Here is an 18,403-nt window from a genome sequence, read left to right as displayed (position 1 = left end):
AACCGGCTGAAGTGTTGATATCAGACCGATTTACTACATTTTAGAGTACTAAAGGAATAATGGCATGAATAATGGATAATTACTGTGAACGATTCATTCACAATACATCAATCAGTGTATTTTAAGTTTACGGCTGAAAAACACAACACAAATATAGAACGTGGAATATTATGTTAAGCAGTTATGGAGAATAGATGTTGGGAATCTATCAATATGACGATATGCTTGGAACTCTCTCTTGGAGTTGTAGTTATTGATTAATGCACTCGGAGTTTGCATGTGCATCATTGCTTTTTACAATCTATTTACTACCAGTTTGTGTGCAGCATTGGCATTCATCTATAAAATGCCCATCTACTCAATTATATATATATATATACTAAACCATCTTCGAGTATAATTGAAAAAAAACGTTGTAATTTGTGCTCAAATATATAAACTATGATAATATACACCAGGTAGTTGGTGTTTCACAGGCACTTCATTGCACTAAAGGTTTGCATGTACTTTATTAACAGTTGCACTGTGTTTTTTATCAATGACATAACACGTTTAATGCACTGTATGCTGCTTGTATCTCAGTGTCAAGTTTAAAATATAGTCACGCAATCCCATTGTATGTCACATAAATTGAAATTATCTCCTGAAGTTTTATTTTATCTTTATTTAGAGATATCTTACATTTTATTTTGCTAACAAAGTATGTTATTTTACCTTTATTCATGTCTCTTTCGTCATAGCACATCCGGATCGTACATTAAACCTTTATATTTTATAATCGCGAATTAACCACGAAATTCACGTACTGTGCAATAAATAGTGTCAACATTCTGGTGTATAATTGTAATCTTTCGTTTTGAAACTTCCCAATAATCTGAATGTTCCTACGATACCTCACCTTGTGTTACAAAATAAATTAATTTTGAATAAAAAAAATAGTAGAAGAAGTACGTTTATATGAATGGTGGGTTAAACGACTAATGTTGGTTATTGTTATTTCAGTTGAAGGAGGCTGTGATCCTGACCCGTGTGTGAATGGTGGTATTTGTACTGATGTCGGTGCAAACAGTTTCATGTGCCAGTGTCTGCCAGGTTTCTTAGGAACATTTTGTGAAAACGGTGAATAAGATTTCATTGACCAGAAATGTTTTAATAAACACTTTTATGTTTAATCGGCTTCATTTGTTTAGACTTTTGGACGAAGTCAAAATAAAAATAAACTAAGTTCGATTGTAGAACCATTTGTTAAGAAGCCTGACTCAGGGTTCGAACATGTCTCTTCAAAATCACATGTAGATTTATGAAGTAATGCATATTGTATTTTACAGACGTAGATGCATGTTTGAGTGGGCCATGTCACAATGACGGAACTTGTTATAAAACTGGAAGTGATTTTGTTTGTGTATGCTCATCTGGGTGGACTGGAACGCTATGCGACATCAGTAAGTTGATTGCAAAAAGAGTGTATAAACATATTCATTCATATTATCACTTTTGAACAACATAAACTTACGTATCTACTATTATTTTGTTCAAAGATATTGATGAATGTTCTCCCAATCCATGTGAAAACGGAGCGACGTGTCAAGACGAAATTGTTGGATTTACTTGTCTTTGTCCGGAGGGATATTTAGGAAGATACTGTCATATAGGTATCTCCAAATCAAAACATTTGTCATTCCTTTAATCCTCTATATTTTGTTATATTATACACGTGCTTATTTGGTAAAATACACATATCTATCATAGGCGCAAGAATGCATTAGGTTCACCTGAAATCAATTTGAATAAATTTGTGCGACACTACTGGAATAACTAGTTATACATTTATTCAGAGGTGGATAACTGTTTGTCAGATCCGTGTTTTAATGGTGGATTATGCTACAATACTGGTGGGGCATATGAGTGCATATGTCTGTCTGGATATACTGGATTACATTGCGAAACAAGTAAGTATTATTTGTGTAATTTTACAAAAGCACTAATGTAATTGTGTTATTGTACTCGTGATATTTTTTTTTCCATCTACAAAATTACATATTATTCAGACATCTCATTAACTGGTATATTCGTTTAATGATAATATACAATCGTGTTCTAATCAGCCATAAATCGCTGTACCAGTGGCCCGTGCAAGAACGGCGCAATTTGCCAAAACATGGTAAATGGTTATTTGTGTCAGTGCGCTCCAGGATGGGACGGTGATACGTGTGAAATAGGTTAGTAATGGAAACAAATATAATATTAAACGTATATTTAATACATAACAGAGAATTCACTTCATAAGATCAATTTTTATATTGTATAATCGGGAGCTCGGTAACGAATAACGCTTTTCATTTTATTTGCAGACATAAACGAGTGTTTTTCTGGTCCTTGTTTACATGGCGGTACATGCGATGACGATGTCAATTCTTATATATGTACATGCACAACTGGATGGAATGGCAATAACTGTGAACTTGGTAAGTTATATGCCAACTAATTAATATGCCTACTATCAGTAACTGCCCAATCGAAGAGGTAGTAGATCAGCATAAACATATAGTTCACCACTGTTTGTGTCCCCAGCCCCCTATCCGTTGTGTTTTATACGCAATATTTTTCATCGTTAACTTTTGGTTTCGTCTAAGATATAAACGATTGCTCGCCGAATCCGTGTATGTACGGTGGAACATGCCACGATATCGGAACAAATGCCTATATGTGTTTCTGCAGCGAAGGATTCGCCGGAGAAAATTGTGAAACGGGTAAGAAAATACAATTCTGATTGATTTTTGTCAATATCATTGAATACGAAATATCTGCTGTGTTTTGTCAGTAACATGTACACATTTTGGTGACTGAACAATTCAGTATACTGTACAATGAATAATAATTGCGCTCAATACAAAATTTGAACTTACGATCACCTGCTACTGGCCACGCCACATTCGCCGTCGAAGGAAGAACAATTCGAAATAGGCGTGTAAGTTATTTTTAACAAGACACTACTGTCTAGTTGAGATTTCCCCCATGAGACAGTTCTGTTATTGTCCCACAATTCCACATTCGTTATATGTTATTTTTTTAACAGTTATTGATCGATGTGAAAGCAATCCCTGCATGAATGGTGCACAGTGCATATCTACCATAAATTCCTACGTGTGCGTTTGTGAGGTTGGGTGGACTGGTCAAAACTGTGAACTAGGTATTGTATTATTGTTGTTATTTTGAATTCCTGAATGTGACAGTGATCATCAGGTTAGCAATGTATACTCTTTTAACGATTGGTGGGACTATGTTACACAAAGATTTATAACGATACATGCATTCGATATTCCTATTAAAGTATGGTCACATGCGGTGTAGATTTCATACAATTTACACGCATGCGTCAATCAAACTTGCTTTGACCATTAGCATCAGAGAACGTCATAAAAGGGTTGATTGAAGAACGTAACTGAAGGAGGTTATTAGACACGCGATTTTATTTTAAAACTCTCGGTTTTGTTTTTCTATCTGTGGGAAAGTCCTAGCTAAGATCACAGTCAATAATGAAATGTATGATAACTAGAGGGTATTTTGTTGATGCACAATAATAATATTGTTCCTCATTATCGTCTGAGTAGATCTTGTCACCACGTTGCGCCAATGAACGGGCAGCGTACATTTATTTATTATAAATTATATTTGTATATAGACATCAACGAATGCTCATCAAATCCCTGTATGCATGGTGGCGCATGCGTAAACGGCTTGAATTATTTCACATGCAGCTGTGCGTCTGGGTGGACAGGAGCTTACTGTCAAAACGGTAAGTGGTATATACGACAATTAAAACAACGGTATGTTGCGTTAAAGGAATTATGTGTGAAGGAAAGATAGTAAACTTGAATTGGTTGTGAAGTGTATTGTCATAGAACACATATTCAATAAATGCATTATTATCGCATCTACTCCAACAGATATAAACGACTGTGATCCGAACCCGTGTTACAACAATGGTCAATGTGTGGACATGGGAGTTGACTACTATGAGTGTTACTGCAGTGCCGGTTACACTGGACAACACTGCGAAGACCGTAAGTAACATTGTCAGTTGTCATGCCAACAAGAAATAATACGTGGAGTCATTTTAAGACGCGACAGTTCAAAAATGGTGTGAATAATATTCTCATTTGTTCTAGTGATTAATTATTGCGGTAGTCATCCATGTAAAAATGGCGCAACGTGTATGAATGGCCTGCAATTCTACGCTTGTAAATGTGTTACGGGCTTTACAGGATCAGATTGTGAACTGGGTAAGTAGTGCCTGAATACTCCCTTGTCATCAACCTAGAACAAATATTTCGATGTAACCATTCGCTTTACAGTCAACAAGTTATCGACACGATATCGTGAGATATGACTTGGTGTGGCATGTTGAATGTGGAGTTTATAACAATTGTATTTTCATATAATTCTTAGATGAACCTGATTGTAGACCCAACACGTGTTTAAACGGAGGTACTTGCATCGATGGAGTTAACTCATTCAGTTGTGTATGCTCGCTTGGATATACGGGAACATACTGTGAAATAAGTGAGTCCACATAATGTATACACACATTCACCGAAATTTAAACATTAGCGTCAATCATATGTATCAGATTTTTACTTCATATGAATATAATTTATTCATAAAAGCAACATTATCAATACGTTAAACGGTACTTTTCTCAGACATAAATGAATGCGAACGGAATCCCTGTATTAATGGTGGTGCTTGTATTGATGGAATTAACACGTATACTTGTCACTGTGCATCGCAGTACACTGGTAGAGACTGCGAATCTAGTGAGTACATCGACTTTATTTTGTTGAAAAGAAAGAAAAAACAAGTTAACAGTTAGTTGAAAACAAACTGCACAATCATATGTAAAGATATGCTCGAACATCACTGCGTATATATTTCACATAAATTTGTTATATTACATGAGTAAGTTGAAACAGTGCGCAACTGGTTTATAGTGTTGCGGTACTGATACCAATCTACACGTCTTTCAGGGATTGATCCGTGTGTCAGTAACCCGTGTAAGAATGGTGCCGTGTGCATTAGTCGCGTGCTTACATATACATGCACATGTGCTCAAGGATGGATGGGAACATACTGTGAGGAGGGTACGTATTCCGTTTATTCCTGCTTTGGGTTTTGAAAATAGAAACGAGCGGAAGTCTTACAAGAAATCGTTTAGCTACGGAATAGAGCTGTAGTAAGCATTTGAATTAACTGCATATCTTCTTAATATCAGATGATTTAAATTAGATATTCTTTTGTGTAGATGTCAACGATTGTATACCTAATCCATGTCTAAATAACGGAGTATGCAGAGATACTGGTACAAATAGTTATATGTGTATTTGCCCAGTGGGTATGACTGGTCAACGGTGTAGTGAAGGTAACAACATTGCTTCATAATTACTAAATAATCAAAAAAGCTTGTGTTTTATTTTGCTATATATTATTAACCGACGTGTATATGAGTAGTAATTGCCGAAATTATGTTGGTCGGGTTTTATGTGTCAAAGCACTATCATATTGTATGTGTGTTTTTTTATTGAAAATCAGGCATGTTGGTGACTTGAATCAGCATATTTTACGGACCAAACCTGACTAAGTTTCGTTTTCAAGTGTGTGTGTTTTTCTTTTTATCTGGAACACAGCAATTATCCGTTGTGATTGCACTGCATTGTAGCTAGCTTTGCGTTGAGGATAGTGTTATAACCGCGGTTGAGAACGTTTTTTTGTGTGTTTTTTTCGCCTACATTTGGTGAAACATGATGATTTCTGTGGGAACCGTGTCGAGGTGTCCAATTACCTTTAAGCCGGTCCGTTCCTGTTGCATTGTGACATCAGAGAAGCTATGAATATCATGAATTGTAGAACATCGACATTCCAATTTACAATCATATGTATGGTACAATATGCCACTGCTGACTGTCGTGAAATGGGTACCGGCCAGTTACATATACATACGTTTGTCAATTGAATATCGTTTACACCCCTCGGATACAATTGAATATCAATATATGCACATACGCAGGTATCAATGTGATCGAGAAATCGCACTTTACTAACTAACTGACTGGTTAAAATGTAGTGTTAAGTAAACGCTAGTAGGAGTATCTTTTTTTTAATTTTTATAAAATAATTAGATTTTTAGCGGCTGAATTATAAAGAATCAATAGTACCTTTCGTTTATTTCAGCTATTAACAATTGTTTGAGTGGTCCTTGCCAGCATGGTGGAACCTGCACGTCTGCAATGAATGCATACAATTGTTACTGTGCATCGGGATATGAAGGGGTAAACTGTGAGATTGGTAAGTATGGGGCAGTTTTTATGACTAACTACTAGACACTTAGACTAGTAACTGAGTGTTGATAAAGCTAAATATTGGTCTAATCATATATTATAACATATATACGTCGGTTTATTTTGCATGGCTTGTATTTGTAATACGTCACACTTTCGCCCCTCGACTATCCGACATAAAAACACCCCTTCTAAACATTCACACGCATGCAGCATGGTAATTTCTAATGACAGAAGTATCATGCTAAGCAACCGTTGATTAATCAAAAGATTGGTGATCATTATATCCCGGGAGCCACGCTGTCCACCAGCAGGGTATTACGTACACAACAAGATGTATATAAATTCGTTGAGTCTCGTCAAATCTTACTCAATACACAATAATACATTAGGGTTAAATGGCCGTGGAGATCTCGTGGAATGCGAGAATGCCACGTACCTTGTTTTTGCCCCTTGATTATTGTTCCATTGTCTTCCTTCATCGCATCAGCTGTGTTACCATGGCAATTTGAACAAAGTGCATGACGTCGGACATGAAAGTAACACCATTTGAAGACCAAAAACAAGTCTCGCGACACTCTCGCTCTCAACGAGATCTCAAATGCCGTTCTCAATGAGATTTCAGAGAAATTCGCCTCTACGAGCAATTGTTAGTAAAATACTTGTATTACGCTGTGCATGCTGGGCGATGTCGTCTTATTATCCGGTGTTACCTCACAGGATGATTGGCGTTTTCCCCCACTAAATCCACTGAAAAGAAAATGTATTAACACCAAATCTATATGTATTGTTGTTTCAGACATAAACGAGTGTTCCTCAAACCCTTGCCGTCATAGTTTACAGTGTATTGATGGGCCGCATTTGTATCACTGTGTATGTGAACCAGGTTGGACTGGCGATAACTGTCAAATAAGTAAGTGAACTGCTTTAAAGTAACCTAATAATTGAGTAATATATTGCAATATATGATATACTGAGCATTTTGGTATCATGCGATATATGAACAACGTGTACGTAGTCTGGTTAGGTTATTTTACGGCATGGCATTTCCTAAATTTCACTCAATAGCGAGTTTGCGTGAAAATATCGTGTGTTTGAGAGTATGCCTTTGTAAAGTGAAATTAACTAAGAATCAGACAGCGTTGTTGTTGTTGTTGTTGTTGTGATGTAACATGAATGTAGTAAATACGTGATGACTGCAACTTTTTGTATTTTTTGTTTTGCACTTCCAGCTTCAGTTTTCTTCTACTGATATTCGTCAACTTTCCCGAGTTTCCAGACTGAACACTTTATACAAAGTTTTAACTATTTTTAACTTTTTCATATTATTTAATGACACAATCAGAATTAAACATATAAGCATATATGTTCGTTGAGTCAATATTCAATGAAGTGGTGTTTTGAGTGTAGATGTTTTTAATAGATTTTCTCTATATTCCAGTAATATATCAATAGAAAAACATCTAATGTAATACAATATACATTGATGTACGCCTATGGCAATGATAATTTTGTTGTAAATATAGGCTTTTTAATTGAATTATTTGACTTTCATATGTCAGTACTGTTTGGTAGGCACAAATATCGTTTTCGGTCAAATAACAAAATTATGTGCAATTGTATTGGCGTGAAAATCTATTTATATAGCTGTAAATGCTTCTCATCTTTTTTGCTTTGTTGTTTCGTTGCAGATATTGATGAATGCGCACATCACAACCCCTGTAAACACGGTAGTACGTGTATTGATGGAATTAACTCACATACATGTTTATGCACTGATGGATATATTGGAACCAATTGTGAACTTAGTAAGTAACGGACATACATACATATGATATGAAACAATAGTGGTTTTAATTGTTATGAATACAGTGGAGATAAGTGTTTGTTGACTTGAATGGCGTTGTCGGATATTACTTAGAGATTAAATAACGAGTCAAGAACAGCATGTGCGCAATGATAGACGACACGCGGTCCGACCGAGCCTTGTCATCTAAAATAATGGTTCTTTATTTCAATTATAATTTATGGACTGTCGAAAAATGTATTACATGATAACCTTTGTTAATATGAAAAATGTGGGTTGGCTCATTGACATGTCTTACTTGAGAAAGAGCTTTGGAATATTCACAGAGTTGCTGTTGAACAATAATATGCAAATATTATTGTGTTCCATAACTTACCATAAATGATATGTGTAATTGCTTATTGTACTTGATTTGTTTAAATTAGTTGCACTGCATAGTTGTTCGCCTTCGCCTTGTCTCAATAACGGCATATGCGTGTATTCTGGAATGGAAGTATTTTGTCAATGCAGCAATGGCTGGACAGGACAGATCTGTGAGACACGTGAGTACATTGAACACTGTAATTATTGTATTCTCGGGGTAGACTGTCTACCTCGGGGCGGGGTTACGTCACAAGACGTTCCACGTTACTAAGACGCGCACCACTGCACCATGTATTTCTAGGGGCGGTGCGCGAGCTGCTGTAGAACGCCGGGCGAAGAGCCAGCGAAAACCGCTAAATTCGAGAAAACAGTACAAACTTAACGTAACTTTGAAGTAATCCTGAACAACCAAATTTATATATTCTGCACACACAGGGCTAATCTTGTTACACCGTTCAGGGAAGTCTCAACAACAATCCCAAAGTACCGTTTTCTGAGAGTTTTTGGCCTTTGTTTTCACCGTGATGGTTGCCAGGCGGTGAAAATGCCCGGATCTGCCTACACTAACATGTAATGGGGTCTAATGCAAAATTCGAATAGCAGGCCCACCGTAGAACATCACTACAGTCGCGTAGGGAAATTACAAGTACACTGTACAACAGTAAACAAAGTACATACCAGTGTATCTATGTACTCTGCCTATCAGTATATTCCAAATATGATTGACATTTTATTATGTGGGTAAGTATTATATTTGAACAATAAATTAAAAAAAAAGGATAACGCTTCTATTTGTGAAAATATAGTGGGCAAGGTTCCCATCATGCATTTCAATCACTACTATATACACAGGTGATTGATCTAGGTTACATCGCAAGCATCCCCCGTCCCTGTGCACATTCTAATACGACAATAATTGCTACAAAATTATTGTCAAAATCATATATTTAAATATTCGTTCCCAAACATAAGTGTCAATGGACTCTGATTGATGAATGTTTTTCGCTGATAAACAGGCATTAATAATTTATATATATTGCCGTTACGTTACAGAGTAGTTTCCATTATATCATGTTTAAAACAATAGTCAGTTATTATGACAAATTTTACTAGGTCAGTTCGCGGTCACAGTACTAGAGTAGTTTTTATTATATCGTGTTTAAAAGAATAGTCAGTTATGACTAATTTTACTAGGTCAGTTTGCGGTCACGTTACATAATAGTTTTTAATTAGGTCGTGTTTAAAAGAATGGTCAGTCATTAATATACACACTCAAACCAGTTATACGATTTGGGCGTTAGATTTATTTCGATAATAACAAAGCTTTATCATTCAATGACGTTACACACTCGCCATCTTTGTTACTTGGACACTCAACTAACTTAAAGCATTTTTTTCAAATGCAGATATCGATACTGTAGATACGCCCTGTGACTCCAACCCATGTCAGTCAAGAGGTGCATGTAGAACTAATCAAGAAGGCAGTATGTATTTCTGCGAATGTATTAACGGATGGGAAGGCAAACACTGTGAAATACGTACGTACATACAACATGCAATAAGCAGGCCATTATACAAACTATACTTCGTACTGTACATGTGTATCTGATTTTCGACAGCCTTTCAATTCACTTACACATAACTTCAGATAAGGTTGAAATGATAATATGGTGAAAAAACTTTTATTTTAGCTGTACCTGTGTTCACAACGTCCGGCCCCGTAGTTCCAGAACCGTGTGATTCAAGTCCATGTGCATCTGGATCAACGTGTGTTAGCAGTACCGACAGCAGTGCATATTTCTGCATATGTCCTCCAGACAAAGAAGGGCTACTTTGTGACAAACGTAAGAGTTAATATTTATATCAACAAAGTTATTTTTTTATTTTAATGTATAAATATTATAACCTCACCTTGTATATTTCTATGTATAGCCATTTCAACGCTCAATCCGTGTTTAAGTGCGCCCTGTTCGCATGGATCGTGTGCCACCCATGTAACAGATGACTCGGCTTTCTTTTGTGTGTGTGAATCTGGTTGGACTGGTACAACATGCCATACTCGTAAGTTAGTTGTTGTTGTTGTACCATGTTAATGAAACATACCTACGTGTTGCTATTATTTGAATTTATATTGCAAAATGCTATTTTCATTACGTAAGAGTACACTATCGATCATTAGACGTGCCAATAACAAACATGGCGACTGACTGTGTGTCTACGTGTTCCATACTTGTATTGAAATGTATCGGATGTGTTATTATTGCAGCCATTGTATCCCCCAACTCGTGTAGTTCATTGCCCTGTCAAAATGGCGGTACGTGCATACAGAGTGACATAGGGGACATGTATTCATGTATCTGCGAAGAAGGGTTTATAGGACCAAATTGCCAAACAACCAGTGAGTCTTTTTTCACACAATCATTTGTTTGTATATCCTTGCCCATATTTTGGCATTCCATAATTCGAATGCATTGATAATAATATAACGTGATGAATTACCAAATTGAGCTTGAATATTGTATATCACAGACTTTTATATTCAGAGATATAGTGGAGAATTGTTTACCTTTCTTGTATTGTTAGAGGGTCGTCACCTGCGCACGCGCGAAAATTGAGTCCCAACCGACGATAACTACACACGCTAAAAACGCAAAGGTTCATGGGTACATGCTTGTTTGTAAACAATGACACACTATGACCATCTGACGCATGCGCAGGTGACGACCCCCCCCCCCCGCTTGTTAACATATAGCAGTTCAAACGTTTTATCTTTGTAACTATGCAATAATTGTTCTGTAATACAACAATAGTCGAAAAGTGTTTTTATCTTTAGAATATATATGGTCTCGTCAAAGAATATTGTATTTTTTATTCAAATTCAACAGTACATGGCAGTGACTGTATAGAAGAATTAGTCATCGAACAAGGTGAACAAGTAACTATTTCGAGCCCGAACTATCCGAACGACTATCCGAACAACTTACACTGCATATGGAGAGTAACTAACCGTGATGGCCGCCAATTAAAAGTGACGCCTGTCGAAATGAACACCGAATGTGGCTACGATATGGTCAACTTGGGTCACGGTAGCGATCCGGATGACGACGAAACGTTATTGTTACACGATTCTGGGTCCACCACTCTACCGATATTCGTTGTCGAAGACAATGAAATGTGGCTGACATTTGATTCAAACCAGTTTTCATCAGATCGAGGGTTTTCATTTGTGATCGACGATGTGCCCGGATCTACAATTTCGGGTAACTACACACTAAGCATTAAATTTGTAATTTCTATTGTATTTAATAACTGTAACTATTTAATTTACACTGAATATGTCATCATATTTACACTTGTGTAGAACTTCTATATTTTAATAGCAATTGTGTTGCTAATGGTGCAATTGTATACTAACCCACCGTTTTATTTTGAAAGGAGTGAATGAATGCGAGAGCGGACCTTGTCGTAACGAGGGCACCTGTGTCGATGCTGTGGATATGTATGTGTGTATTTGTCCACCAGGATATCAGGGAGTTAATTGTCAACTTAGTGAGTTTTTACATTTCTATTAAAACTAAACGATGAATGTTTTGTTTGATCAACTCATAAATACATTGCGACTATCGGCTTATGTGGGTACGATAACAAGGAATGGCCTAAGTATGGCCTTCGAAATTATGTGATATCTTGTTTTTACTACAGCTACGGCGGTGACCGTATGTGGCAGTCATTTCTGTTACAATGGTGGTACGTGTGTCCAAGACCACAATGGTGAAATCTTCTTATGTGTGTGTCAAGGCGGTTGGACAGGCAGTTACTGTGAAGAAGGTAAGTTCGTGGATCCATCATTTATACCCGACAAATAGAAGTTGGCTGCAGTAAAAGATTACGTGAACTTCCACGATCTGACCTTATTAACCTTCCTGAGTGAAAGGTTTTAATATACATGTAAAATTGAAATAAAGCAAGTACAAATTGGGCAATCCTAAACTTGTCTGTGCGATTTTCCTACAGAGATAAACCAAAACTTGGAGGTCATTTTGAACTAAAAATTGGCAAAATGCATACAATTGAAATTTATAATTAAAAAACTAGTTCGAATTTTTAAAACCGTAAAATAGTATGTTTCAGAAAACTCATGGCAATGGCAATGTTTTGCTCTGTGTTTCTAGGGGTGAATGAATGCGAAAGTAGTCCATGTGAGAACAATGGAGTATGTGTAGACGACGTAAACAGGTTTCATTGTATATGCGAAGACGGATGGAAAGGCGAGACATGTGCCGAGACTGGAGGTAACGTACATTTAATTTAATCTGATTGGCGCCATCTTTTTTATTCAGTTACTTGTCACCATTACCGATGCGTGAAAGCCACATGTTACACTATTAATCACACGATTCATTTCATAGCATGGGACACAATGACACAGCTGCCAACACTGTTTTCCTGGTTCTTTTATTGTTGATTGCATCGCTGAAAAATCTGAAAAATAATTTACTTCATATACGCACTCAACTTAAGCTCGTCCACATATTCATGAATTGTGCAATATTTCGTTTTATACCCTAAATCGATGGGCGGGGGGAGGGGCTGAAATCATTGTATAAACATGCTTGACTACAAAGTGACCAACACTGACAGGTTTGCAGAAACAGAATGTTTTCATTGGATTTAGACTTTCGATGTTTGTCAATGATAGTTTTGAATCTGGAGTCGCACAATAGCAAGGGGTTAAACAGTATAATATGGTGTTGATTTAATATTGCAAAAAATCTCCACAGCCAAAACAATAGGAACACGGGCATATCAGAGTTATTTACATGATAAATCTATGTATATTACAGAAATGAATTTAAAAAGAAAAATGGTTTACTATTTATAATGATGATTGGTGTTTCACAATAATGTTGCCTCACACAGTGTAAATAACCTTCCAGTATATTATATCATATATTTGTTAGGAAAGTTGGATTAGCCAGCGATTAGAAGTTGTTTTCGTATCTGTTGGGTTGTTTTGAGTTATTATTATTTCGAATTATATTGTGCTTTATCTTAGTATATTCGTTGTTAAAATTGAGTTGTTCGCGGTGTGTATAGTGTGTAGTACTGTGTTGGTAGACGATGGTAATCATCGCTTATACTTAATTTTGAAGAGTATTTAAATATTTCCTTAACGGCGACTTCCAATTATGTATAATCTACATAATTTAATCAGTGTTTTAGTGTTTGTTTTTCTTGGTAGCGAATATCTAAAACGGTTCCGGTACAAATATAATTTCTCTTATTTTAATGCGTACAGCCATCACAGGTGACGAACCAGACGATTCTTCATCACTGGAATGGTATTGGATTCTCTTGATAAGCGTATTCAGCGCACTCGCGGTTGCCGTTGGAGGTTATCTAGCATACAAACATTTCCAAGATGCGTAAGTAAATTCATTTTTACCACCGTTGTGATTTTTGTTTGATCAAAGGCCGCAATTGAATCCGGTTTTAAAGCAAAGTCTGTTGGCTGTTTAGTCAGTCATCCGTAATTTAGTTATCCGTAATTTAAACTGCTCTCTTGTGAACCAATGAAATCTCCAAATATATGCATCAAATACATATATAGATATATTACAGAATATTACACTTATCTTTCTGTATTATGTTTTTCACTAAATGTCTATCTTGATTAATGATTCAAATGTTTTCGGCAGATGTGCGCTTATAAGCGATCCTCGTATAGAACAGGGCGCTCACTTCTTTCCAAACACCTATCATCGCCGCTTTGTCTTGCAATCTACACAATGTGTGCTTGCTGGCTATTGATTTGTGTTCTTGAACCTCCCGTTAAAAACGATTTAATATAATTAAAGTTATTTTATTTTATTTTATGTTATCTTATAGAGTGCCAATTTATGTTGTTTTGTGTATGCGTATAGAGATGAAGCCCAATAATTCAGGAAACACAAGATCCCCTGTGTTGTCACGTATGTCTCGTCTATTGAAATGCTCTCTATCTTGTTCTCTAATTATTCAATTTACAGTAAAAGAGAAAGAAACTCCAATATACGGGAAGCTGCTCTGCTGAGATCTTCAAAAATGACCAATGGGGAAACAGCATCGCTAGAAAACCATTATGGCTTTACACCAATAGATGACTCCAGGTAAAAAAAAAAGTGTGTGAAGAGCGACATCAACGTGCACAATGTCAATCGAGTAACATTATTCGTTTTTTTGGGAGGCACTATTTCGACGTATCCACTATACGCTATATGTTTGGTTATAATGTATACAATGCATTTGCTTCACAGCAGCAGCTCGATGAGGACTGTCCGAGAGGTCAACAGTTACGATCAACCGTGGCCAAAAAGTGCCGACGAATTTGTGGATACTAGGACGGAAATTTAAGAATATGTGTAATCAGTATTGAAAACTCTAATTCTGTATATTTATCGATTATTTATTTATCTAGTATGTAAATACAACAGATTATTGAGTAGAAAGAAATCTCATCGTTTCGAATAGAAATATGCCAGTTTTAGTAACATTTTCACTAGAATGTATACGGTATGCATATATTCCTAACATCATTGTTTAATTGGTTATAGTTTTTGTTATAACATTCTAATTATAAAGTGTTTCTGTAAAGAATGATTTACGTTTATATGTATTTTCTAACTATGTTGAAATCAACGCTGGCGATCACATCGGAAATATGATATATTCAACAATAATAATCTGCAGGTTTATGTGCAAGTGTCTGTTCGGTTCGGTTACGTAGGTTTGTTTTAACTTGGTTGCGAACAAAAAAATGATACTTCAGACAGAGAACGATCGAGCTTGTTTTTGCCCAAAAATGGCGTTCCTGTCTCACCTGTCATTGTGTCCACGGTTACAAATATTACGGTTACGTAGATCAGGGGTACTGCGGGCGCAATGTGGGTGAGAATGATACACTAATTTTAGAGGCTAAGTCTCGTGGTTTTCTCGCGCTTTCATACTAATCTCGTCGGTCGTTCGAATCTATTTTTATATTGCACCAGCTAAGAGCAAGACTGAATAATATGGCGGGGTGAAGCCGTACTCGGACAAATATATAACGTGACGCCAAATTCCGCAACTGGTTTATTATATAGCGTGTCACGTTTACACGAGGTGTTTCGACTACGTGCTTTCGATGATGGCGTTGTGTTAAAAGCTTTGCCTCGTCACTACTCTTTGTGAATTGTAATTATAAACATTGGAGAATAGCGCCATCAACGATCTCTAACTGAATTGTCATTTAATATTCATTGTGCGTCTTGAATTGAAGGCTCATTCTTGCCTCGTAAGTGGTGAATACATCTGCTAGTGCTCATCTAAATAGTACTCTCTAGTTGCTAAGTTCATAGGCGGGTGACCACACAACAATGTCGACACTGCAAAAGCTTTGACTTCACAGACGCGCTTCCTAACTTGAGAGCGTAACTTGTAGATTGTTTTGTGTTTTCTCGATGACCTTCATTGGATTTGCACACAACCTACAGTAAACAAGGATGCATTGTCAGGAACGTTTTTGTCGAAATGTTTTATAACTATTAAACCACTATTTAATGAGTAACATATTTCACAAAGATCGCGATGTATGTGACAATTTAAATTTATATTTCATTGACATGTGTTATTTTACAGTTTAATTATTATTATTCAGATTGTAATAATGTTGTTGTTTTTGCCACGTTTTATTCTAAACCTTGAATTTCGAATATTTATCATGAAAACATTTTGTATTGTTTCAATAATGATCCGATTTATGGTTAAAAAAGGATATATGGAAAACTGTATTTTGTCGGTTGTTTGTTTTTATCTATTTAAATGTTTATTTTTAGCTTGTCGATGTTTTTTCTGGTGCGTACTACTAGTAAACCAGAAACCACTAATCGTATCGCATTCGACAATGAAGCAATAGCGTCCTAGTATACAAACACAAATGTACGACTAATAATGTACATACATACATGTAACATCTAAACCAGTTATGGTGGAGAAAATGTCAATCTTTATTCAAAAACTGTCATTTTTTTAACACAGGTTTTGTCCTATTTAGAAAGAAAGCGCTTATTTACCCTAAATCTTCTATACTTGCACAGGTGGTTCCTACGAGAGAACTGAACTAAAATGTCTTGGGACTAGGTCTAAACGTCACTGACTATGAGAATTCGATCACGTGATTTTACGTACTTGGGTTCGTCTGGGTCCCTGAAATCGGGAATGCGAACAGCAAAACAGCAGTTTTCTTATGGTTTTGCGCATGATCGAGGCCACATGCAGTATAAAATCATGTTACATCGCCAAAGGACTCTTGAAGAACAAACGTTCTCTTGAGGTGCTTTTTTTTGTTTTGTGATCCGTCAGGGATAAAACCGAAAGACGTCTGAAATGTTTCGTGTTTGTTTGTCTCACAATACGATATGTAACCAGTGATACAGTCTGTGTATAGATTAGTCAATTTGCCTAGGGTCCCATCAAAGTTTGTGACATATGCCGAAGACACAGGCGCCTTATCAGCACGACACAAACCAACCTTAGAAAGATCGAGTATCCCGTTGTTGAATTGAGGAGACCACTTGGGACGAAAATCTTTACAAAATTGAACCTCGTGTTAGGCTAGACAGACATTCATCTACTTGTTGACAGTTTAGTCATTCCTAGAATAGCCTTAGTTACGTTTATTCACAATAACATGCAACTCGGACATGTTTATGTCGCTGTAGGTATGTCGGTCATTAAATGGATGTGTTTTTACCGAACAGACAAATGAAAGTATGTATAATAAAATATAATACGTGGAGCTTTTTTTAATAATACTTAGTTTCAACAAATTAAGAATTTAATACTAGATCTTACACTATCAGCTGTAGTTATGAAGGCATCCACGTATATACAAATATAATTATATTATAAATATAAAAATCATCACCAATCAGTGGTTTTGCAATATTTATCCTCAAACATTATCTCATATAATTTGATATTTGAATATGCGCATATTGTTGACCATAAAAGATATGAACGACTGCCGCTCGTGGAATAATATTATAATTTGAACAAATCAGTATACTCAGTTTCTTTTCCGAAAAAGATATATTCAGTAGTTGTTGACGAAATGGATAATGTACATGGCACTGCTCATATATCACATTCAGTCAGCTGCAATGTGTGCCGAGCGTTGAAAACGTGCTTGGAAAACATTACAAATACACTCGATCAAATCACTGTTTTCAGCATCAGTATACATTGGAATTGCTTCAACAAATTCGGACTATTCTACATTTTTGGTCACTGTCTGTAAAGTTTTGGGTCATAAATTTATTTACCTTTTTCACTTTAATAAATACTATTGTACTGGGCTTGATTTTCCTGGCCGGAACATGTTTTCATATATTGAGTAAATATGTCATTTATAGTTTGTATTGAGAATAAACCGCTTGAATTGCAGTCAATTGAGCTAAGATGAGTGTTTTGCTTATTCACTTGGTCTCCTAGAGCTATAGATACAGATTAGAGTTAGATTACAGGGTTCAATGTAAGATAAAAAATTATGTTCGAGGATAATAAACTGTGACATTTGTCATTGTAAGTGAACCTTGTTAATTAGTTTGCTGCGGTAGAGTAATTAGTTTTAGTGATGAATTGCGCCCGCATTCTAAGTCGAGGCAATCTGGCATGGCATATTTCGAGGGTTGAATTCTGCGACTTTCATTTAATGTTTGTTAATTTATTCATGCATTATTTGCGTGAGGTACATAATCCCAGATGAAATATGAAAACATCCATTTCCAGTCACAATGGAAACGGCTGTGTGAATATGGTGTTCTACATTAATAAATCGGACAACGACACGCGCTGTTTACATAATGAACATAATGATATT

General features: G+C 36.1%; 1 protein-coding gene across 1 annotated transcript; it reads left to right on the top strand.

The window, feature by feature from the left end:
• Positions 1-1,361: 1,361 nt before the first annotated feature.
• Positions 1,362-16,308, top strand: LOC146740912 (uncharacterized). The gene is made up of 26 exons (XM_085501894.1): positions 1,362-1,442; positions 1,838-1,949; positions 2,352-2,465; positions 2,634-2,750; positions 3,077-3,190; positions 3,948-4,064; positions 4,170-4,283; positions 4,450-4,563; positions 4,704-4,817; positions 5,028-5,141; positions 5,303-5,419; positions 6,229-6,342; positions 7,135-7,248; positions 8,027-8,143; positions 8,568-8,684; positions 9,912-10,043; positions 10,197-10,349; positions 10,438-10,566; positions 10,772-10,903; positions 11,391-11,765; positions 11,941-12,054; positions 12,208-12,333; positions 12,678-12,797; positions 13,805-13,931; positions 14,535-14,654; positions 14,802-16,308. Exons 1-26 carry the CDS (start codon positions 1,362-1,364, stop codon positions 14,896-14,898), a joined length of 3,315 nt encoding a protein of 1,104 aa, XP_085358020.1. The 3' UTR covers positions 14,899-16,308.
• Positions 16,309-18,403: the final 2,095 nt, after the last annotated feature.

This window comes from Saccoglossus kowalevskii, chromosome 7, assembly GCF_978046115.1.
Source record: "Saccoglossus kowalevskii chromosome 7, keSacKowa6.1, whole genome shotgun sequence".
NCBI classification, from domain to species: Eukaryota; Metazoa; Hemichordata; class Enteropneusta; family Harrimaniidae; genus Saccoglossus; species Saccoglossus kowalevskii.
Note: the sequence above shows the minus strand (reverse complement) of the source record. Positions and strands in the feature narration are given on the sequence as shown.